The sequence below is a fragment of the Aristolochia californica genome, unplaced genomic scaffold (assembly GCF_029961685.1).
Source record: "Aristolochia californica isolate CCGP_79_NKW_82.1479 unplaced genomic scaffold, dmAriCali1.0.hap1 SCAF_6, whole genome shotgun sequence".
NCBI lineage: Eukaryota > Viridiplantae > Streptophyta > Magnoliopsida > Piperales > Aristolochiaceae > Aristolochia > Aristolochia californica.
Genome location: NW_027182257.1, coordinates 2,889,139 through 2,912,338, shown reverse-complemented (window position 1 = coordinate 2,912,338; position 23,200 = coordinate 2,889,139). Strand labels below are relative to the sequence as shown.

Genomic DNA, 23,200 nt, shown 5'->3' with positions numbered 1-23,200 from the left:
TAGTAAAAGGTGTTAATCAAATTAAAATTAAATATTTTACTAATTTATTTACAAATATTATATTCTTTTTCAATAAAAATATGGTAATGATACATGTGTAGATAAATAAGATTTTTAAAAATTAAAATATATTTTTTAAATTAAAAAATTTCTTCAAAGGATAATGAGAGTTAATCAAATTAAATTGAAAATTTTATACTAATTAATCTATAAAATTTATATTTTATTACAATATATAGAAGGTAATAAAACATGTGCAATAAATAAGATTTTTAAAAACGAATTTTAAAATATTTAAATTTTAAAAAAATATATTAAGATAATGAAAGGTGTTAAATAAATCAGAATATATTTTTTAATTAGTTAATATACAAATTTTATTAAAATAAATACAAGGTAATAAAATAGGTACCGACAAATAAGATTTTTAAAAACAAATTTTTTTTCCAATACTTATTTTTTATAAATATCTTAAATCAATAATGAAATATGTTAAATCGATTATAATATGATTTTTTATTACTTAACATATAAATTATATTTTATTACAATAAATAAAAGGTAATAAAACATATATATTCAGTGCAAAATCATACAAAAAAAATCTTGATTTATGATACCACAAAGAATCTTACATCCTCTGTTAAAACCATTATGCTAAAAGGCTCGAACCTCTTAGGAAAACAACCCCACGGCCCGGTCGATACAAACAAATATTTCAACATCCACCCAAGATCGCCCACTCTCCAACCGATCGATCGAACCATGAAAACTACGGTTTTATGTTCTTCACCTCTAAGTTCTAAAAATTCAGACCTGGATAAAAGATCAGGTCTCCAGTTCAACTGCACCATCCAGTCCTGGTCTGATAAGTTCCAACTGCAGAGTGTTGTTCAGGTATGATAAGTTCAACGGTCCAATCCAATCTCAGTAAGAAAATAATGGATTACACAATATGAGTCAAGAATTAGTCACAGCCACTCGGTGGGCAACTATGTCTCTGAGTATGACCAGATGGAAGTTAGACCATTCACATTTGCCTAGCACGTAGCCTTTGCAGTAAAGAGATACAGCAGAAGAGAAGCAAAAGAAAATTATCCAAAGATTCTGGTAGACTAAAAACATGTTTTATATCCTCACAAAGAAGAGCAGAGTTGATAGCTCCAAAGTAGTAGAACTCTTGCCTCTTGGAAAAATCCGAATTGCCAGCAGATATTGGACAACTTGTGCCGGTTCATGAACTCAAACTGTATCTTTTATCTTCCCTTTCTCTCTGGAATCTATAACATTCTCCAAGACTAGGTGAATGTTATACTCTCCAATAGAAAGAGAAGAAAAAAAGAGAGTTTTAATCTTCTAATGAAAACAGCTCCATCCAGATCGTCTCTTGAACCCCTGCATGTCTTTTAAAGAGACAAGTATCAGGTTTCATTCCAACTTCATCCATGTTCGTTCTCTTGTATTAAAGAAAATCCAGTTATTCATCAGATAAACGAGTCCATTAATTCCTTACCCGGTAAAGAAATATCAAGTAGTATTCTTATAAATTACACTAGTGAAAGAAAAAAATGAATAACAAATGCATTGCCATTGAGAAGAGATGATTTGCATCATGAATCTTGACGTCAGAAGCGATGAAAACAACAAAGACTTGGCATATCTTCTGAACAGGACCCGCATTACCAATAATACAATCGATTGTTAGGAGCCACCAATGACGGTGGAGGCCCGGACCCGCTACTTTTTGGGATCCATTGCTCCAGCCAGTTGAAACATCTTTCCACTAGTACTGGATCAACAGGCCTCTCAGATTCATCTACCACTAAACAGTAATGGAAGCCAATTATTCAAAATTCCAGCAAGAATTCGAAATGTGATCTACAAAGTCGATTCCTATCCTAAGAGTTGAAAAACTCAGAAAAGGAAGAGTGCAACAAAAGAGCAATTTGATTCACTGATTTTCAGAAAAGAAACATCCAAACATGGAATCAAACAAAGGAAAACTGACCTTCTCTGCCGAATCTTTCTTTCGTTTAGAATTCATCGTCCATTCATCGACATCCCTGTACCTCTTCCCGCCCCTTCATTACCCTCAACTCCGGTGAATGAATGAACTCATTCGAATCTCGGAAAAATAACCTTCTATCTTATAAAAGAAATAACCTGGCTTATTCTTGAAACACGTTTTAATATAAGATGACGATAAGATCATTCAATAACAAGGAACTCTAATGAAATGGATGACTTTGAACGTAATCTTACAATAACATGCCTCTTACAAATTAGGAGAAAAAAATTGCCAATGCTATCGAGTTTAAAAGCGATAGGAAAACTCCATTTTTCCTCAAATTAATCTTTAGAAGGGAGCAGTAAAACTAGTCTTGTCTATGTCTAACGATAACGGCGAAGGGAAAGGGTTTGGTTCCTCTTCCAAGTCGCTCTTCGAGATGGACGGGCTTTGTGATGCAGGTGCCCCTTCCCTCTGAGACCACGGTACTTCTTGCCGGCGGATGTGAGACCCCTGAGCTCCCTGTGCTTGTGTACAGGATTGCAAATCCAGTTGATCCTAGGATCATTGCGGATGGCATTGTGAGCAGCATCTACAAGGATGATCTCGTAGTACTTGTAAGTAGAATCCTGCAAAGAGAGAACAAATCTCAGAACCAAACACGAGGAGAAACCAACAAAAGGAAAACAATGTTACAGCATAGAGAGAGTCTCGCTACCTCATTGACCCAGTAAGAGTTGAGGACCTTGAGGCCACCCAATTTCCGTCCAGCTCTCTCCTCTGCAACTGAACGCTTGTTCCTCTGGAATTTGAGTTGGGTAATACCCTGGTTAGTGGGTTTCCCATACACAATACCCTTTGGCACTGGCCTCTTACGTCCACCACGTCTGACTCGGACACGGTAGATCACAAATCCCTAAAGAATAAATCAGCACGTATCAATTTATGAAAGATAACAAGTTTAATTTTAGAAATAGTTCCTCATGAGCAACACCACAAATTATAAATTCAGAAAACAGAATCTGGGAGATTTGAGCAATGAAAGGATGCAGAACACCAATAAAAAAAATCACAAATAGAAATTGCAGCCACATGAACCAGAGATGAAACACAAGTGATTACATGTAAGTCTAATATCTTATCTAAATAGCAATTTTACTATAAGCAACTAAATAAAATAACAGTAGATATCTGCTCTAAGGCTTATACAACAACATGATCAAGCCAGGCTGAATAATGTCCCAGCAAGTGCAAAGTATTAGATGGACAATGAAAAAAACCAACTCCAGAACACCACCCTCAACAATCCTAAATCAAATAAATAATGGTTAAGGCAAAATTCTATTTAGCCCTCAAAAATTGATTAAAAGTAGAAGGCAGTTCAAAATAACAAATGCAAGCAAGCATAAATTTCTGGAATAGAAACTGAAATAGCAAGTGGTTATTGTTAAAAGGAGAAGTAGATGCAACTGCAAAAAAAAGGTTACTCTCGGTCCACTAGGACATAACAAAGACAACAGAATGCACATGCAAAAACAAAAGCTAGAAATGAGATGAAAAGGTCAGCACTCATTGTCTCATTCATTTTCATTTCCTTTTTTCATGGTATATACGTAACTGTTTCAGTCAGTTCAAGATTGGTTAAGAGAACTATCATAACAACAAGGTCAAAATCAAATGGTCTTATCAATGAACGCTAGATCAACAGACTTAATTACATATAAAACATGCACAATCAAGGACATAATAGATCTAAAGGCAATTATTCAAGGTATTTACTATTGACATAGAAAATTTATTCATTGAAAAAAGAACAACATAGCTATGAGAAACAACGCCAAATGCAACTACAACAGCATTTATACACATGATAGCAAAATAAAAACTAGAGGAATGAATGATGAAAAATATTACAATTATAATGAGAAAGACAGAACAGTACTACAGAACATGAAGCACGAATTTCTAAGGGTTGAAGAGCGCTTTTCTTGAAGAAAAAACGAATGGCAAAAAAGAGCAAACACTGACTAGTTCCATGAGTAAACAGGAAAGACAGGGATTGGGAATACACATTCAGAACCAATGAGAAACATGTTGAAAATAGTCAAAACCATTTGAGAGCAATGCTTTCCCTCTACGTGAATTTACTATGACCAAACAACAACAACAAAGAGCAGTTCACAGATCTTTCTAATAGCCTCATGCTACTCATACATAGCATTTCAGTTTCAACAGTTCTGTCTCACTCGAAAATGAAACAAACTTATCATGAAAAACAATAATTTATATAAAAGAGCCAAAACAAAAGATGCAACATAAACAGGCTGAAATAAGTTGGGAAGGCAATACACCTGCTTGGCCTTGTAACCCAAACGCCGGGCCCGGTCGGGCCTGGTGGGACGAGTGACGCGTACAATCGATGAATGCTGACGGTACTCCCAGCACCTAACCCTTTGTAAGAAGCGCATCACATCGGACTGCTTCTTCCTCCATAGCTCCGAAACGTACTTGTAAGCACCTGAAGCCAAAAACACAGCACGGCACTATCATTCCCACTTCCACACCAAAATGCCATAATCGAATCAAGGTATGAAAAAATAAGATTCGCCTACAGAACAAGATGCCTAGAACTAACAATACATCCAAAACCAAGTACGCAAACTCTGGTACCATGAATCCAAATCTGCAGAATACGATACTACTAAAATACAAACAACATCAAACCACGAAGGATTAATTCGCCTCAGAAGAAAACAATGTTGCGATGATTATCGGAGAAGGAAAAGGCTTACCCATCGTTCGGAGACGAACGCAATTCTAGGGTTTTTCGTTCAGGAGGCGCGAGGTACCGCTCGTGATACCAAGTATAAGTGGACGAACCAAAGGGTTTTAGGTAGCGGCTAATTCTGCCGTCCATCACCTCAGATCTACGCCGTCCGTTATTAACTTTATTTGGTTCCGATATTACCCTTAAGTCTATAATTTTGGACTTAACGATGGTGCGTTTGTGATTATATGAGACTACTCTCCGTCTCACGTTCCCTCTAGAGGCATTCGGATAAAATCGTTCGGGGGCGGAGGAATGGGAGGCGGCATGTTGCGGTCGGTGGGGCGCACTGTGGGTGCCGGCGTCGGCGGAGTCCAGGAAGCCCTCTCCTCCTCGAAGCCGAAGCCCGCCAACCTTCTCTCCGTATCTTCCTCTTCGTCTCCCTCCTCGTCGTCTTCCTTGACGCTTCCCGTGTCGGCCACTTCCGGGGCGGCTTCCGCCTGGCGCTCTTCCTCCTGTTTGTGCGACACCGACGACTGGGTAATCCACCAGGAAGAAGAACATCAAGTAGGCGGAGAGGATGAGTTCTTTGAGCGGTTCGTTTTCGGGCATCCTCCCTCCGGGAACGAAGTGGAAGATGCAGTTTCTGCAATTCAACAGTGCGTTTTCTTATTGGAATCTCCGTTCTCTTCCCTCTTTTTTCACGTCAAATTTCATGAATTTTTTTCTGTTAAGGTGAAACCATTCTGTAAATTCAAGCTCATTTTGTTGATTCATTTCATCCCTTTTCAATTCACAAATGTGGATAAGATGCCCAATTTTGCTCCGAAACTCGCAACCGAATCGAACCAAAGCCAGAAGAGCTGACGCTAGAGAAAGCCTCACTGGTATTAGCTGAAGTGGCATACATGCAAAGAGACAGACAAGGGTACCACAGAAATTGACAAATTTGCCCTTCTTCGAGACTCTGCGATAATGGGACTTCGTCTCTTCGCTCCGTTCTCAAACAGCCTCAATGCTCCTTCGCCGACTCAAATCCACCATTTCCAAACACATGAACAATAGGTTTCTGGTCTTAAACGAAACAAAAACCAACTCAATATACAGAATCTCCTTCACCTTACTCGTGGGATGTTTCGTCATTGTCCATTTTTTTCATTTTGTTTCAAGTGATTCGACGATAATAGTTAGATGATGTTCTACTTTCAGAGTCGTCCGCTCGTTTGCGAGAGTCCAAGATCGATACTCATCCAGTACAAACAGACATGCGCCTTCTCCGCAACCGGAACCGGATTGGATTGAGCCCACGCTTCACCTTCGTGATCCAAGAAAAATGCAATTAGATGGATACGACAACGCCATGGCCGCGTTCAATTTGCTCCAAATAAATCCATCTGTTCAGGTACGAGAATAATCTAAAAAATCGACTGTGCAAATTACAAATTGTTTTGTTCTAGTCTAATCTTAACGATGACGTTTATGAATAAAACCATGTTTTATGCAGTAGGTGATCATTTTTTTCGCTTTAACAATGTTGTTCTGCTTCTTCTGCAATTTTGCAGAGAATGGTCGTCTCTTTGTCCTCTGATAAGGCTATATGGGACGCAGTCATGAAGAATGAGGTTGTGCGAGAAATGAAGCAGTCCCTCTGTGGAGGTCAGTAGCGATTTACTTACATGACTGTGCCTCCTTACTGGAGCATTTTGCATAGTTTACGGAAGAGGAAGAAAACCTCCGACTAATATTCATCTCTGTTGTCCACTCAGCTTGTCCATCAGGAAGCGAAAGTCCCCATGACTCCAATGACAAACCAGCAGCAAGGATTCTGAAATGTATTCTGGGCAGTGCCAAGGCAAAGTTAATCGAGTTCATCGACAAAATAACAAAACTGGTGAATGATCTCTTCGTGGCACCAAGGGAGGAAGACGGTGCAAACCCTTTAGAAGAAACATTGAGATCCTCCTTCATGTTGTCCATTATGGTGCTTCTTGTGGTTTTAGTTGCAAGAGCCCAGAGGACTTGATCACCATTCGTCAACACGCCCTGTGGCAATCTCCTGTAGTTGAGCTTCTACAGCCACTTTGATCCAAAAGTATGTGTATAATAGTGCAGTTTATGGTTGTTTCAAATGACAATTATATGTAGAACATGAAAAATGGCCAATCTGGTTTTTAAGTTCAATCGATTTTACCGATTGTTTATGATATAAAAGCAAGAAGAAGATATAGAGCAAGTGAAGTGAATCACACATTTTCATGTAAGGACGATAGAAGATGTTAAGAAAGCACCCACCTAAAAAGATGGAAGAAATGGTTTCAAATGGATCGAAAATGGTGAAATAAACAAAAGAAATCTGTGAAGTCTTCACAAGTTCATCTGGAACATTTTATTGAGCCAAAAAAGAATATTTTATCAAACAATTGGTCAAAAAAGCCAGTCAAGATATCAACCAAGTAACAACTTCTTTTCAAACCAAACAGAAGAACAAAAGAACAAAAGAAGATGATTTTTCTAACATGGTTTGGACGGAAAATATAAAACATGATTTATTTCAATCCATAGTTCTCAAATACTCTGCCAGAAGGATTCTGCTGCTTAAGATGCTAACTTTACCAAGGCAAGAGAATATCACTCATAAATTCACTGTCACACATCAGTGCAATTCAGTACATAGCAATCTGGTCATTTCTGTTTCTCAGCTGAGTAATCTTGGGGCTGTCCTCGCGAGATTTAAAAAAACTGCCTTTTTGACTAGCAAGGAAGAGCCGTCTTCAATCTGAGTTGCTGCTGGTGGTAAATGAAACTTCTTTGCCAAGATCGAAACTTGTAGAGAAACAGTGCCAGAATAAAAGGAAAACAAAAAGACTACTCAGTTAAGTGACATCCCTTCCTCAATTATTATGAAATTCTACCCTCTAAAAAAGGAGGGAAAAATTGAGCCCTAACTTTAGGTTTTACTGTTAATCAAGCCAAAGTATCCAATTCAAGTCCCACTAAGTATTTTCCACCAGCATTATGGAGATCCTGATTCTTCAAGAAGATAACAACCACTAAATGAACAAGCTCTCTGCCTTCATTACCATTTCTTTGAGTGAGTAGAGGATGGCCAGCAGATTTTGGTTGTTGGTTTGAGCTTTTAAATGAATGGCACCCATTAGATCAGAAAGATGAGTTTAACAATATATCATGATATTTCTATTCAAAGAAATGCAGAAAGCAATAAACAGAAAAATTAATATTAATCATTCATGCAGTTCATCAGTGGCAGTAGTTTGCAATGGTTGCTGAAATATGAACAGTAAAGTGGGTTTACTGCAGCTTATGATTGAATCAAGCAGAAAGTAAATTATGCTTTCTTTCTTCATATAAACCTTCAAAACCTAGCATGAACTGTTAATGAATTACACAGAAAAATACTTGTGTCTGTTAAAACTTATGCAAAAGTTTGAATACATAAACTGAGATCACTTGCACTCAAAAAACGAAAGTCTAAATTTAGCCATTTAGAAAGGGAATTGAGAAATCATTTTTTTGATTCATTTTCGTTAGACCAATTTTTTTGGGCATCCTGAATACAATCAAAAGTTACAGGAGAACTTCCTCTGCTATTCTTATTCAATAAAAGAGAGAGAGAGAGGAAAAAAAAAAAAGGAAACACGTTACAATAAAATGAGAAAAGCACATCCGGACTAGGCAGTTTTCCTCGGCGGAATTCCCAACCCTCTCCTTATGCTCTTGCCCATTTCCCTCAAGTCACCTACCTGCATCACCATATTTTCGAATAAAAATATAAATGAACCAAAAATTAGGATGAGGAAGGAAAGAAGAACTTGACTTTAATCAACAAACCCCGTTGGATTTAGAAACGATTAGTCCTTCCCTCATGAATAAGAAAGAACTTTTCGAGATTTGCCAGAAAGCTTTAAAAGAAAAATACCGTATGTATGCCGTTGACACGGAGGACACCGACCAGACCGGTGGCTCCGGCGCCGACGAAGAGGGAGGCGACGCCGAATGCTTTGAAGGGCATGAGAGAATCTCCGGAGCCTCGTCTACAGGCGGCAAGACCAACTGCCAATTGGGCTGAGGAGGCAGCCCACCACCAGATCCCACCTTTGCTTTTTACTTCCGATGCTTCGGTTGCGGAGATTTCCGTCATGGATAAGAGTGAGGACCTCAGGAAGTGCAGCCGCTTCAGGTACTGCCGGGCTTGCAGGTTAAAGTCTTAAAGATGAGCGATTGGTTTTCCTCTTTTGCCCTCTCACTAGTGTTTATGTGAACATTTAAATAGGAATATTCAATACGAATAAATAAATAATACATTAGGATTTAATACACATAAAATATAATTTACGATTCATGGTCCCAAAGGAACCTCGGCTAGGGCAGGGAAGTCAGCCCCATTTCTGTTCCTCGCAGCGGTTCTATCTCCATGGCCATCAGAAACCTCACCAGCAGCTTCCTTCTCTTACTGTTTATAGCTACCACTGTGAGTTAAAATCCTTCATATGAGTTTATTCTTGTGCATCTCTTGACTGTTTTGATGATCGGCGTTCATTCTCTTTGATTTCTTCAAAGTTAATGATGATCTGCTTTCTAACCATCATCTGTGATTCTTTTGGGTGTTCATTCCCAGGTCCTGGGAGATGGTGATAGAAATTCGAGGCAGTTTCCTTTGGTCCTGAGCACCTGGCCTTTCTTGGAAGCGGTTAGAGTTGCTTGGAGAGCTGTTGAAGATGGGCTTTCAGCCGTGGATGCCGTGGTGGAAGGCTGCTCCGCTTGTGAGGAACTGCGTTGTGATGGTACTGGTAAGAGTCTAATCATTTTCATTTTTTTGTTTGAAATGTATGAGGGCCTCACTACAGTGATTCTGCAATTGTTCTGTACTGATAAACCTTCAGTAGCTTGAAGTACAGACAGAATGATATTAAAAAAACAACCAGAAATAAAATTAAGATGCATTTTTCACCCATGCATTGCTGCATGTCATGAGATGTTTTTGCAATTTCTGAATTATCTGCATCTTAACTTGCTGCTTGTTGTTTTCTTTTTTATTAGCATCTAGTCTAGCAACACTTCATGTGCCTGTTTTTTCATCTTTTGGTATCATTACCTCATTAACTTACCTCGAGTTTTCAGTTGGGCCTGGAGGCAGTCCAGATGAAAACGGAGAAACTACTCTTGATGCACTTGTCATGGATGGGGTCTCTCTCTCTCTCTCTCTCTCTCTCTCTCTCCCTCTGCTTTACATACTGAGGACAATATTGCTGCAACTTTTTTGACAAGGGCATCAGTAGACAACAATGGAGGTTGGGGCTGTTGCTGCTATGAGATATGTTACTAATGGCATAAAAGCTGCAAAGTTAGTGATGAAACACACCAAACACACATTACTTGTTGGGGAACAGGCATCAGTCTTTGCCATTTCCATGGGGCTTCCTGGGCCTACTAACCTTACCTCACCAGAATCAATTGAGAAGTGGACCAAATGGAAGGAGAATTCCTGTCAGCCTAATTTTTGGAAAAATGTTATACCTATAAATGGCTGTGGCCCTTACCATCAAAGTGACATAACACCTTTGATAGCTGAGGATGGCTTTGGACACTACACCGAGGAGACACAGAAACACAATCTACTTGGAGCTCTCAAATCAAATTCCAAGTTCATCAACTACAACAACCATGACACAATCTCCATGGCTGTGATTGATAAAGTAAGTCATGATTATTTACATATTTAGATTTTTTTGTGGGTGCCGTATAAAAATGTTGTCTCTGCAGGCAGGCCATATTGCTGTTGGCACTTCAACTAATGGTGCAACTTTTAAAATTCCTGGAAGGTAATCTTTTTAAATTATAAAACAGTATTATGCATGTTAGAAAATACCTCCAAGGGTATTTTGGTCATTTTAGCACTTTAGTGGTCAAAATTTTATTTACATAGGATGTGTAGTTAGAGAAATAAAAGGAGATTAGGGTTTATTAACTGTATAGGGGTATTTTTGTAATTTTAACTCAAAACACTTATTTAAGAAGTCTGGGAATTCGTGCACAGTTCCCAACGAGACCTTTTCAGGCTCTTTAGAAAAATTTTCTTCTCCATTCTCCTTTTCTCTCAATTTTTTCCTCTTCATTCACCCCAAATCTTGATTTTTACAATGCACCTAAATTACTTGAAAAGAACATGTTAGTATTAACAGACCCACTTCAATTGTATAATGATTCAGAAAATAACTGGAAGTAATTTAAAAAGATGAAACAGGTGCTCCTGAAGTTACCTAGTGTTTGCAATCTCTGTGCTTTGATTAAAACACTTCTAAACGATTATTCCATAAAGTATTATGCTCTTACTGTGCTAAATTGGGCATGAAACTACAGGGTAGGTGATGGACCTATTGCTGGATCCTCAGCATATGCTGATGATGAGGTTGGTGCTTGTGGTGCAACAGGGGATGGAGATATCGTGATGCGATTCCTTCCCTGGTAATGTTTCTGTCTCAAAAGTCAAAGCTTTGGAGCTTCATTTTTTTTATCAGATCATAACGATGGAATCGAGTCATGGACTGAAAAATGAAAACTCTCTTTGGTCAACAGCTATCAAGTTGTGGAAAGCATGAGACTGGGAATGAAGCCTCATAATGCTGCTGTAGATGCAATAGCGCGAATAGCACGCAAATATCCAGATTTTGTAGGAGCTGTTGTTGCTGTCAACAAGGAGGGTGTGCATGCTGGAGCTTGCCATGGATGGATATTTCAATACTCGGTTAGAAGCCCTGGCATGGAGGATGTGGAAGTGTTTACAGTTTTTCCTCAACATGACCACTGACTCTAATTTTAGCAAATGTACTAGGTGGGTTTTCAAACTCTTCACACATTTAGCTGAATTGATCAACCTTCGATTTTTCCTGAAGGCGATCAGTGGACTATAAAAGTACTAGATGCTAACATTGGAAATCTGGGCTCCTTGTGCTATCCATGACATCCAACTGGTTGTCAAATTGGTGATAATTGTCATAGATAAAGCGAATCACATTTGGCTGATTGGCCATTAAGGGGGTTTTCTAATCCAAGGTTTTAGGATTATTCTCAAGGGCATATGGGAAATGCGTAGAAAAAATCGTTACACAGAACAAATAGTTAATAAAAATGAGATAATGATCAAATTCTCTTTTTTATTAATTATTTTTTTATTAATAAAAGTTAAATATTTATTATTTTTTTCTTTTCTATGGGATTCTAAACGGACCCTTAAAAGAAAGAATAACACAAATAAATGTTCACCAAGGTGACATTTTCAACAAAAAAAGGGAAGAAAAGTTCACCAACCAGAGAATCCTTGAACCAGTCCTATCAATGTTTTCAAGCGGAGGAATATAGAGCATGAGCTACATCCAAATGTTTTCAATTGCTCGTGCTATATTAATTAACCTTCGATCATATTTGTGCAAGTATACGATGAATTTATTGCAGACTCACTTGGTTCCTTTTGACATCAGATCAGGTGAGCAGCATTTCTGCACGATTATCTTCAAGATTCCTGTTATTTCAAAAAAATATATATATACCCTTCGATTCCACTTCCCTGGATCAAAGAATCCTTACCGGTGTACTTGTGCAGCGGAGCATCCTGATCCTGTTCATATTGGCATAGTGCATTGACATGTGAAATGGAATATAAGGTCAAGTCCATGTATGTTAAATCCACCTATTTTTCTAATTTAACCTTGGCAGTTGCAACACAAGTGATGAGGGAGGGAACTGCCATCACCAATCACCACCCAAATTGGCCAAAAGAACTCAAACACTCGGTTGTTTATCTCAGTGGCTGTGAATTGTTCAGTTTGATTTTGTTTAGTTATAAGGTCCAGTTAACCTAGTAAAGAACCTTTAGTTTCTATTGACTAGGAAAATAAATAAAAAAATTCAAGAAATAACTGAGATGAGGTTTCATTTTTACACAACTTTTTTTTCTCACAGAATTGAGATGATTTAGTTTTTTTCACATTGCCAAGCAAAATCTCTTAGGATGCCTTCAACTCATATTTACATCATACTTTAACTGCTCATGCAATCCAACCATGCTTTTCATTGGGATAACCATCACAGATTTTGAAACTTAAAAACTTTAAAATAGGGGTACTCCACTATAAGAAATATGGTACTTTAGAATGAGAAGGATTTACTAGTCCATAGACTAACATTGGGGCCTGTCCCTTCCCATGGGAGGTGAATGGGATATCTCCTTATCCAAACGGGTAACATTCACCCTCATGTGATCAGGAAGGACTAGCCCAAGACTGGCCTAAACACTGTAAATACAATATAAAAAAATACAAACATATATCAATACGCTCAGAAGCTTCAATTGTTTCCATAAAACAAATTAAGAAAACAATAATCACTGTCGTTAAAACAACTTTACTTCTTGGTATGATTTACATGAATCCTTCTCTATTAGGTACTGTTTGATTTGATAGCTCTTGTGCAAGGTTAACTTTCTTCGGATCAATACTGGAACTTTCTAACTGGTAAACTGTTAGATCTCCTCCAAAAAGATGAAGAAACTAACAAGGTGCAAGAAGATTTCAAGTATAATATGAAACACTTTACTGCCAGCAGATTCTTGTGCAAAGTAAACAACAACAAAAAGTGGAGGGCAGCAGATTTTCCAATGCAAACTTTAACTACTAAACTTATGTTCTACCAAAAAGAGAAACTAGAAAAAAATTAAACATTTCTGGAATATGACATTTGGATCACCTGTACAGATAAGCTCTTCATCTACAGTGAAGAATTCATACCTCTATCACCAGGCCTCAGCGACTCATCAAGTACATTAGAATTTGCTTTTCGGTAGATCACAGCTTAATATGTGTACATGTCAACAAGATTTCCACACTTAAATACAACATTATGCAGTAAAAGCACCAGACTGATACTCTTCAAATGTTATACTTCTTATCAGGATGTACAGAAGAAATTTTATACACCCTAATTTTTTAATCTCTTGATCCACTCTCTACCGTATACTTCAGTGTAATAGCTATTTTGTGTTACCTGATCACTTTTATGGATGGCGGGTAACTGATTGCAGGGGTGGAATCTCTCAGAGTGACATGCTCATTGCAGGGGTGGGCACTCACGGGGTGAAATGCTCAACATCCATTGAAGGAAGATTTGTTTGAGCCATTTTAAGTCCTCTTAAAAGACTCTTTGCTGTTTCTTTTTCCTGTCACAAATATATGCACATTTAGAATAACAGCATTCTAGGGGAACAGAACATTCCCTTCCCCTGAGTTTTAGATTCTATGTTTAAAAGAACTTCATGAGTTGTGTTTGTACAAAACATTGCAGCGAAAATGTGATCATTAGTGTTACTCAATTAAGTTAAAAGCAAATTAAAATCTCCAATCCAGCCAATATCCCTGTCAATCTAGAGAATTTTTTTATTGTTTTTCAAAGAATGTATCAACGAGACTCAAAAAACTTACCGGACCAGCATAATCCAAGAGGCGCGTGTAGTACACCTCTGCTTCGTCAATATTTCCCTGGGTTTTGCAGTAATTTGCAAGATAATGCAGAGCCTCAACCATATTAGGCCCATCCCTCTCTTCAACTTCCAGTCTCTCCAAGTCCTTCTTATAAAAAAAGGCAGCCTCATCAGAATGCCCAAGCTCACTATTCAGTTTTGCCAATTGGTATAGTGCAATCCCCTCCCTGTCATTACAGTTTGCTGATCTTTTATAACACTTAATTGCTTCTTCAAGCATATTAAGTTGTTCTGACTGGTAGCACTGCGCCATCGCATTCCATAACCGAGAATCTGTAGGTTGTAAATAGGCTGACCGAGAATAGTAATGTAGGGCATAATATGGCATTGCCAACATCTCATAAGTTTGGCCAAGACCATACCAGGCCCTGTAATCACGTGGGTTAATCTCAACAGCCCTACGATATGAATCAGTTGCAGCAGGCATGTTTTTCATCTCAACATATTCATGACCCATCAGGGTCCAAGCTGATAAATACTTTCTATTTAGTTTCAGAGCCCTCCTAAAATACAAGACAGATTTCTCATGCTGTCCTCTCAAGCTATAATAATTTCCAATTATGCAACAAGACTCAGGTCGGTACTTATCAGACAAGAATACCCGGTGAGCAAGAAAACTCAAACCAGAGAAACTCTCTTTCGCATATAGTACATTTGAGTATACATCCATGGAATCTACACGGTAGGGGTCATTTCTTAAAAGCTCTTCAAATAGTATTTCTGCCTCATCAAGTTCTCTTAAACTGTACAGGGATGTGGCTATCTGAGCCTGAATATAGTCACTGAAACGAAAAACTCCCTGCAGATGATCGTATTTTGACAGAGCTTCACCATACATTTTGAGTTCTTGATATGTACTAGCAAGGAAGAACTCTTTCATCCAGTGGTTTTTAAGATTGAGGCTATTCAAGATGTCAGGAGTGGTGCACAGAGTTTGTAGATCTGACCATGCACTCCAATTCCAAGGATATAGGTTGACAGACTCAACAAGAATGGGTCGAGCAAGATCTTCACAGCCCTTTTCTCTAAGCACTATGGCGTACAAGTAGAGTCCAAAGGCATCAAGGTTCCCTATTTTACGCAGTGCAGATAATTCCCTTTCTAGGGAAACCAACTCATTGTTCACTGTATCACTTTTCCCTAAAGGTCCTTCAAGCTCTATCAGCTCTTCCTCCTTTCGCTTTTCGCCTGCCTTCATTGGGGAACAAAGACAGATGGAAAAGAAAAAAATTAATCAAATACAAACTTTAAGCCCTGAAAACAAAGGTCCTTTTGATGTACTGAATAGAATTACAAGAAAGAGCATTATCAGGAGGGAAAAAAAAACTTTACTTGAGAAAGTCAAATATTAAATCTCACCGTGAGAAATATCAAATACATATCCAGATAATTTTCTCTTGCACAGGAACTTAGATTGCTAGAAGTGCAGTTTTATTTATATAATTTATATTTCACAAATATGTTGAATGCAACTTCTTTCCTAGATTAACATCTCATCACCTAAACAGACTGATAAATTAAGTAAAACAGATGGTAGTTTCTAAATTGTTCATATTCAAGTAAATAGAGGTACAAAACAGAGTAGAGAAGCCGGAAACATCAAGAACACAATTCTTAGAAAGTTAGGTGTGCCACATCTGAAGTCCAAAATGTGCTATTTCAAGAAATACACGTGTGAATGCACCATCCACTTGATATGCGATTTGCATTCACCATTTGTAAGGCCCCAGCCACCAAAGAAATTCTTATACAATGACAAATTTTACCAAATCTGATGACTGACTTGTCCACCAAACTGAAGAGTGCTCCATGATGAAAACTCAGGTTACAAATTAAGGTCATCCATTGGGACTCTTAGAGTATCATTTTTGCACATTAAAACTTGCAAGTAAATGAAAAAGGGGGGATCTCCTTTATTGTAAAAGATACAAATCTCATACTGAATCTCCTTCACATTTCTCCAAAAGCAAAATGGCTAAACCTCAAAGGCAGTTTATAAAACAACCATATCACAACCCAAGCAGATGGGATTACTGTGAACAATGGATAAAAACTGTTAAAATCAATGATTTTAGTGTAGTAATTAAATACTTGAGGTCATTTGTGAATGGATGCAAATTTTTATTCTCTTTATGAGTCTTAAGGGAATTTCTGTCATTATGTAAAAGTTTCCATATAAATATTAATGATGAGCTTGAGTTTGCCTTCTTTGAATGTCTTCTTCTTCTTCTGTTATTCTTCTACCCAATTTTCTTCTTTCCTTCATCTCTTTTACTCCTAAGTTTACATTCTCTATTAAACACAACTTCTGAAATATATTATGGTATCAGAGCAGGCAGTTTAGAGGGTGTTCTTTTTGTGAAAAACTTAGGTTTGGCTGGAGGAAGAATACTCGAAAGTCAAGTAGAGAAGCTTCAGCGCTTGGTTCTTCTTCTGAGCTTTTTCAGTTCGTCTTTTATTGTGTTAACCTGCAGAGGTTAATGAGGTAAGCTCCTTGAGCTTAACATCATCTATTTAAAGAATGTCTACAACTCAGTAGTATACTCTCATGGAGAGAGGAAAAGGAAAGAAAAATCACAATTAGATTACTTTATAAAAAAAAAACCATTAGATTACTGCGAATTGTCGGGAGGAAGAAAGAGAGTTCTATTCTTCTATTCCTTGAACTGCTTGTTTATCACACTTGATGATGTTTAATTTGTTGTGGAATCATGTTTGCAAAGCGGAGATTGAAAGAACAGGAATTTATCTCATTATGGAGTTGTAGAGCTCAAGAAAGTTTCGGAAGTTGTTATCACATGTGAGATTGCTCTTTGGGTAACTTACATGTAAGAGTTTCACCAGGTTTCTAACTCTTTGCCAAAGTTATTCATTTTGATTCAATTATTGTATAAGTGATGTACTGGGTTATACGTGCATGTGGTTTATGTAGAGCATGGGATCCTATTATATTTACTCATCTTCCTAGTGATGTATGAAGTTGGTTCTCCTCCATGAAAAAATTGTGATTGGTTTTTTTTTTTTAAGTGATGCTGAATTTTATTAAGATAGCTCAAACGAGCAGCAAGAGGGGAAGCCTTCCCAAACAATGAGAGATTGCTGAGAGGTTCCGAATTTTGCCAATTTATCAGCCAAAGAATTGGCTAATCTAGGAACGAGGTTCCAATTACAATGAATGGATGACACAATGTCAATAATACAATCAGTGATTGGCCAATGGCACCAAGGGGGGGAGTTATCTTTTGAACACCAGCTGATGACAATCTTTGAGTCTCATTCAATAAGCAGCTTGCCATGAAGTCATTCTTTAAAGATTTGGAGGCCGAATAGAAGAGCACTCACTTCAGCAGTATTTGAATCAGCGATACCCACCGGCCCAGCATAGGATAGAATAGGGTTTCTACTGTTGTCTCTGAAAACACCACAAGCTTCAGCCGGCCCAAAACAACCTAAAGCACTGCCATCAAAATTGAGTTTGATGCAATCATAAGGGGGAGGATCCCAGGTGGCCATAACCGGATTCCTGCAGGGGCCCACCATATGCGCGATAAAACTCCAATTTTCCCGAAAGGAAACGCCTGATAGAGAGGCAAACTCCTTCCTAGTATGTAACAAACTTGAGATAAGGCCCACTGCCTGAGAAATTGTCTTATTCAAGGTGTATCCTTGGTGTTGAATCTCCGGTTATTTCACTCGAGTCATAGGCACCATGGGACATGCGCAAAAAATTGTGGTTATTAGTGAGTTTGTTAAGTTTAACATATATATTTAAGTTGAACCTTTGGAAGGAGTTGGTGATATTATTAATTCAGTTACTGGGTCAGATGATTCATCAAAGAAGGATGGACATTTTGGTAACATACAACTTCAAAATTAAATGGTAATAATGACATACTCTAGGCACGAGCTTCAAAAATTTATATAGGTTCTCGGAGTAAAGACAAGTATATTTCCCAAGAACCTCCAACCGTAAGGTTATCTAAATGGAGAGTCGGGAACTTATAAGTTGTGACTTGGTTGCTTAGTAGTATGGAACCTCATATCAGTAATCAGGTAATCTTTTGTCACACAACATATGATATCTGGAGAGGTTTGAAGAAAAGACTTTCTTACAAGAAAAAATTATCCAAAATCTATGAGTTGTACACAAAATCTTACACTAGGGAAAAAGGTGATAAGCCTTTAATGCACTTTGTGGGTAACTGGAAGGAGTTCTTCATCCTCTTCTTGGGTCATTGATTCTAGAACCTCAGCTTATACGTCAGGTACTTTACCTTCTTTTTCAAATGTCTTCTAATTTTGGAGCTGTTATATTAGCAAATGGAAACACCTCAAAGGTGTCTGGTATTGATCCTATTTCTACCTCTTCAGTGTCATTTTCTGATGTGTTATATGTCCCAGATTTTTCTATTAATTTACTGTTTGTCAATAAACTTACTCAAAGCTTAAATTATTCAATTACTTTCTATCCTCGTATGTCTGTTATTCGTGATCTCTAGACGAAGAAAAAGATTGGGTGGGGCCTTCAATGGTAGACTCTAGTATCTTAAGGAGCAACAGACATCTCCTCCTACAGCCTTTAAAAGTTCAACTACAACATACGATTGACATCTCCAGCTCAGACATCCAAGCCTTGAGAAAATGAAACAAGTGCTGCCCTCCCTTGGTTTCTTCGCTGGTGCATCAACATTTCAATGCAAAGCATGTCAATTAGGAAAGTAACATAGTGTGTCCTACCTGGTTAGCAAAAACATGCACTCCACTAAATCTTTTCAATTAATTCATTCTGATGTATGGGGTCCTTGTCCTACCCCTAGTAGTAGTGGAAATCTTTATTTTTTTACTTTTCTTGATGATTTCAATAGAGTTTCCTGGGTGTATTTACTTAAGTCTTGAAATGAAGTGTTTGATACATTTAGGAATTGTTATATTGAAGTTCAAAATCAGTTTGGAATGTCCATTGCTACTATCCGACCAAATAATGCTAAAAAGTTTCTCAATTCTTCTTTTCAAGGTTTTCGTTTGTCTCACAGAATTATACATCGAACCCCTTGTGTCTATTCCCCTAAACATAATGAAATAGCTGAACGTAAGAATAAACATATCAAGGACATTACGAGTAGTCTTCTTTTCTATATGCATGTCCTCTACAGGTATTGGGGAGAGGTTGTTCTTACAACTGTTTTTTTTTTTTCATTAATTGTATGTCTTCCTACGTGCTTGGAGGCAAAATACCTATATGTATTTTGAAGCCCAAATGTTATCTCCCTTTCACCTCAAGTCTTTGGCTGTACTTGTTATGTCTATAATATCAATCCAACCAAAAAGAAGTTATCTCCTTTATCTATTAAATGTATTTTTCTTGGTTACTCTCAACTTCAAAAAAGCTCTAGGTGTTATAACCCACTTTCAAAGACTTGGCTTGTTTCACCAGATGTCTCATTCTTTGAAGATATCCATATTATACTCCAAGTTGAGTAAAAAAATATGTCCATTCTAGAGATGCCTAAACCACTACCAAGAGATGTCGTGGAGGATTCAAATAATGCACAGGTAGTAGAGCCACCACCTCTCCAAGTTCTCCTCCAACCCTTCTTCTTCAGGTGAGTCTGTTCTCCTCTTTTTGAGGATCTTCATTTGCATGTGGCTGTCAAAAAAAGGTGTTTAGAGCATGTATTAAACATCCTATATCAAAATTTGTGTTTTTTGAGAGGTCTTCTCCTTCTTACAAAATGTTATTATCTAATCTCTATTTTGTATCTATTCTAAACCTTATGTTGAGGCTCTACAATGTCCCTATTGGAAAGCAGCTATGGAGGAAGAGATGTTTTCCTTAAAATCCAAGGGTACCTGGACTTTATATGCTCCTCCTTCCACCCCGACAATTGTGGATTGTAGACAAGTGTTTACCATTAAACACAAATCAAATGTGTCTATTAAAATATACAAGCTGCAGTTGGTGGCAAAAGGATACACTTAGACCTATGAAGTTGATTACGAATAGAATTTTTTCCCCAATAGCTCGATTAATTCAGTTTGCATATTAATCTTTGTGGCAGTATATAAGGCTGGATGTTACAGCAAATTGATGTGAAAAAATGTTTTTTTTTTTTTTTGTATGGAGACTTGAATGAGGAAGTATACATGGAGTAACCACCAAGATTTGTTGCTTAGGAAAAGTCTGGAGTAGTGTGTCAATTGAATAAAACTATTTATAGGCTTAAACAAAGTCCCCAAGCCTGGGTTGATAAGTTCAGCCAAGTTGTTCTAAACTTTCGATTTACTAGAAGCAATTCCGATCAGTCTGTATTTATTTTGAAGAGGATGATTGGTACTGTGATACTAATTGTGTTTAAATGTTATTATTATCTCAGCAAGTGATACAAGTGGAATTGTTGAAATTAAAGTTCATCTTCATACGCATTTTCTGGTTAAAGACTTGGGAACTCTTCAATGTTTTTTTGGGAATAGAGGTAACAAGGAACAAGTCTGGTATTCTTCTTTCTCAAAGGAAGTATGTCTGTTATCTTTTGAGTGAAGTTGGATTTTTGGGAGCAAGACTAGTTTACACTCCATTAGATGCAAATATAGACCTGTTTAGTGAGACTTATCCAGTTCTAAAAGACAAAACTCAATACCTGCACCTGGTCGGACAATTAATCCAAATATTGTGTTTGTCGTGAGTTTGGTTATTAGATTCATAGAGGCTCCTCGGAAAACTCATATGAAAGTTATGAATAGAAATTTTAAGGCATTCAAAGGGAGGACAAGGATTACTCTACAAGTGCTATGGTCATATAGAAGTACAAGGATAATGTAATGCAGACTATGTTAGATCAAAGATAGACACGAAATCAATTTTGGTTTTTGCACCTTGGTGACATGGAGTAAAAACAAAATGCAATAGCAAGGTCTGAATACAGAGCCATGGTCCATATACAGTGTGAAATCATATGGGTACAATCATTCTATTTGAATTGAGCATGGATATGAAGTTACCTATGGTTATGAATTGCGACAATCAATCCTCAATTTTTATAGCAAATAATTCAGTCTTTCATGAGATAACAGGATACACTGAGGTAGATTGTCATTTCATCAGAGATCAAGTGCTGAGTGATAGAAATTGCTACTCCACATGTGAAAATTGAGCATCAACTTGCAGATCTTTCCACCGTCTTTACAAGGAGCTCGCTTTGCATCATTGTGTTCCAAGTTGAGATTATCTGATGCCTACTCCCCAACTTGAAGGGGAGCGTTAGAATTAAAGAGTTTATTGTACTAGTTAAATACTTGAGTCTATTTGTGATTGGATGTAATTTTTTATTCTTTTTACGAACCTTAAAGGCATTTATGTTATTATGAAAAAAATTTATATGAAGATTAATGAGGAGCTCGAGTAGGGGTGTAGTAGCCCTTGGATTTCAGGGTTTGCCCTCTTTCTGATGTCTTCTTGTTCTCTTATTCTTTCTCTTCTCTATTCTTCTACCGTCGTTTTCTTCTTCCTTCTTCTCTTTTACTCCTAAGTTTGCATTATCTCTTTTTGACCATATAACTAGTAGCTAGTCTCATCGTTTTGACCATATAGCTAGTAACCAGTCTCATCCTTTTGACCATATAACTAGTAACCAGTCTCATCCTTTTGACCATATAGCTAGTAACCTAACAACGATTACACCTACTATATGCCATCCTGCGAGAAAATTTTTAAGACAAGACAAGAACGACAGAAAAGAAAAAAGCTAAAATGCAACAGAGTTTTCAATTGCTCGCAGTAGGACTGTAGGACCCGGATCAAACCTCAAAGAGGAGAGCATAGTTATTCTCTGAGGAAAGCAGAGTTCTTGCAAATTGCTATTTTCTCCACGCCCACTTTAAAATAAAAAGACTTCAGGCATTGACACCCATAACAGCAAGATGAACAAGATGAAAAACAGTTTTCTGATTATAAGCAGAAGGGACTAGAACAAACCAGGTAAAGGGCATAGCATCGCAAAAACGTAGCCTTCTTTCCTGTCTGACTACGAAGAACATGAGCAGCTCTTCGGTACTCGCGGCAATCGAAATAAGATTTTGCTAATAAGTAATAATCATTTTCCATTTCATCATCAACAAGAGTAGGAGTGCAGGCATAGGAGACGCCAGCGAGGGGGGTCGAAGTAATGTCACCTGCGCGGAACCTGTGGGCACGGGTATAGGAACTGCTACCTCGGTGAGCCGGGGTGTAACGGGACGGGGTGAACTTGGCGGATTCCGGTTCCATCCCTACCAGCTGTTCTGCCGCCCTGAGAAGCCACAAAATGGAAATGGCGTTCAGTTCATACCCAGATCGAGATGAAGAAAATTCTAAAGAGGGGATAACACTGGCCACTAGACAGTAAGAGACCATTTTGAAGCGGAGTAAAGGCATCGATCGGAAAGCTGACGGATTGCAGTTCGAAGTTCGTTGCGATAGGCTTCCTTGGAGTTCATCTCTCTCTCTCTCTCTCTCTCTTTCTCTCTCTCACTCTCTCTTTCTCTCTCACTCACTCGAGAAGGTCGAAAAGGAGTACGCGTCGGCTGTTCCTCACTTCCTCTTCCCAACCTCCCCTTTTCCGGACAAAAAGCGGGGAGGAGAAATTGAATTTCGACTTTGAGGGGGGGGTCAACATGTACGACTACGTCAACATTAATAAGTGCCCTAGAAAACAGTTTAAACTGTGAATAACCCCTAATGAAAAATATAACGAGAATAAATAACTTATAATAATATATTTAAATAGAACATATATGCCTAAATACCAAATTAATCAAAATAAACATGATTACTAAACTAATAAGTAATTTAATATATAATTAAAATATATTAATATACTAATTAATTAATTAAAAATAT

General features: G+C 37.7%; 4 protein-coding genes across 6 annotated transcripts; 2 read left to right on the top strand and 2 right to left on the bottom strand.

Annotated features, from left to right (window-relative positions):
- Positions 1 to 699: 699 nt before the first annotated feature.
- LOC137934055 (large ribosomal subunit protein eL15-like) lies at positions 700 to 4,880 on the bottom strand. 3 transcript variants are annotated; one of them, XM_068778254.1, is made up of 6 exons: positions 4,801 to 4,880; positions 4,360 to 4,526; positions 2,727 to 2,924; positions 2,009 to 2,637; positions 1,185 to 1,403; positions 700 to 879 (listed from the first exon to the last, which is right to left on the bottom strand). In XM_068778254.1, the coding sequence occupies exons 1-4, from the start codon at positions 4,802 to 4,804 to the stop codon at positions 2,392 to 2,394; spliced, it is 615 nt and encodes a 204-aa protein (XP_068634355.1). In that variant the 5' UTR covers positions 4,805 to 4,880; the 3' UTR covers positions 700 to 879; positions 1,185 to 1,403; positions 2,009 to 2,391. The 3 variants fall into 3 exon arrangements, with proteins under 3 accessions (XP_068634355.1, XP_068634354.1, XP_068634356.1); XM_068778253.1 differs by lacking the exon at positions 700 to 879 and having other exon boundaries at positions 904 to 1,403; XM_068778255.1 differs by lacking the exon at positions 700 to 879 and having other exon boundaries at positions 904 to 1,395.
- Positions 4,881 to 5,076: 196 nt separating this feature from the next.
- LOC137934148 (uncharacterized) lies at positions 5,077 to 6,960 on the top strand. The gene is made up of 4 exons (XM_068778395.1): positions 5,077 to 5,434; positions 5,985 to 6,177; positions 6,338 to 6,431; positions 6,542 to 6,960. The coding sequence occupies exons 1-4, from the start codon at positions 5,091 to 5,093 to the stop codon at positions 6,796 to 6,798; spliced, it is 888 nt and encodes a 295-aa protein (XP_068634496.1). The 5' UTR covers positions 5,077 to 5,090; the 3' UTR covers positions 6,799 to 6,960.
- Positions 6,961 to 9,135: 2,175 nt separating this feature from the next.
- LOC137934147 (probable isoaspartyl peptidase/L-asparaginase 3) lies at positions 9,136 to 11,897 on the top strand. The gene is made up of 7 exons (XM_068778394.1): positions 9,136 to 9,264; positions 9,412 to 9,583; positions 9,915 to 9,979; positions 10,073 to 10,489; positions 10,557 to 10,615; positions 11,154 to 11,258; positions 11,370 to 11,897. Exons 1-7 carry the CDS (start codon positions 9,208 to 9,210, stop codon positions 11,599 to 11,601), a joined length of 1,107 nt encoding a protein of 368 aa, XP_068634495.1. The 5' UTR covers positions 9,136 to 9,207; the 3' UTR covers positions 11,602 to 11,897.
- A 1,595-nt stretch (positions 11,898 to 13,492) lies between these two features.
- LOC137934616 (anaphase-promoting complex subunit 8-like) lies at positions 13,493 to 22,889 on the bottom strand. Its single transcript, XM_068779058.1, has 4 exons — positions 22,712 to 22,889; positions 22,298 to 22,610; positions 14,267 to 15,517; positions 13,493 to 14,004 (listed from the first exon to the last, which is right to left on the bottom strand). Exons 1-4 carry the CDS (start codon positions 22,795 to 22,797, stop codon positions 13,915 to 13,917), a joined length of 1,740 nt encoding a protein of 579 aa, XP_068635159.1. The 5' UTR covers positions 22,798 to 22,889; the 3' UTR covers positions 13,493 to 13,914.
- Between the last annotated feature and the right edge of the window lie 311 nt (positions 22,890 to 23,200).

Coding starts and splice junctions, on each gene's coding strand:
- LOC137934616 (XM_068779058.1), bottom strand. CDS start 22,797: ATGAACTCCAAGGAAGCCTATCGCAACGAACTTCGAACTGCAATCCGT. Junction 15,518..22,297: donor GATGCTATGCCCTTTACCTG/GTTTGTTCTAGT, acceptor TCCCCAATGAAG/GCAGGCGAAAAGCGAAAGGA. Junction 14,005..14,266: donor TCTTGGATTATGCTGGTCCG/GTAAGTTTTTTG, acceptor TATTTGTGACAG/GAAAAAGAAACAGCAAAGAG.
- LOC137934148 (XM_068778395.1), top strand. CDS start 5,091: ATGGGAGGCGGCATGTTGCGGTCGGTGGGGCGCACTGTGGGTGCCGGC. Junction 5,435..5,984: donor GCAGTTTCTGCAATTCAACA/GTGCGTTTTCTT, acceptor TTCTACTTTCAG/AGTCGTCCGCTCGTTTGCGA. Junction 6,432..6,541: donor GAAGCAGTCCCTCTGTGGAG/GTCAGTAGCGAT, acceptor TTGTCCACTCAG/CTTGTCCATCAGGAAGCGAA.
- LOC137934055 (XM_068778254.1), bottom strand. Junction 2,925..4,359: donor TGGGTTACAAGGCCAAGCAG/GTGTATTGCCTT, acceptor TTTATTCTTTAG/GGATTTGTGATCTACCGTGT. Junction 2,638..2,726: donor ACTCTTACTGGGTCAATGAG/GTAGCGAGACTC, acceptor CTCTCTTTGCAG/GATTCTACTTACAAGTACTA.
- LOC137934147 (XM_068778394.1), top strand. CDS start 9,208: ATGGCCATCAGAAACCTCACCAGCAGCTTCCTTCTCTTACTGTTTATA. Junction 9,980..10,072: donor ATGCACTTGTCATGGATGGG/GTCTCTCTCTCT, acceptor GGGCATCAGTAG/ACAACAATGGAGGTTGGGGC. Junction 11,259..11,369: donor GTGATGCGATTCCTTCCCTG/GTAATGTTTCTG, acceptor TTTGGTCAACAG/CTATCAAGTTGTGGAAAGCA.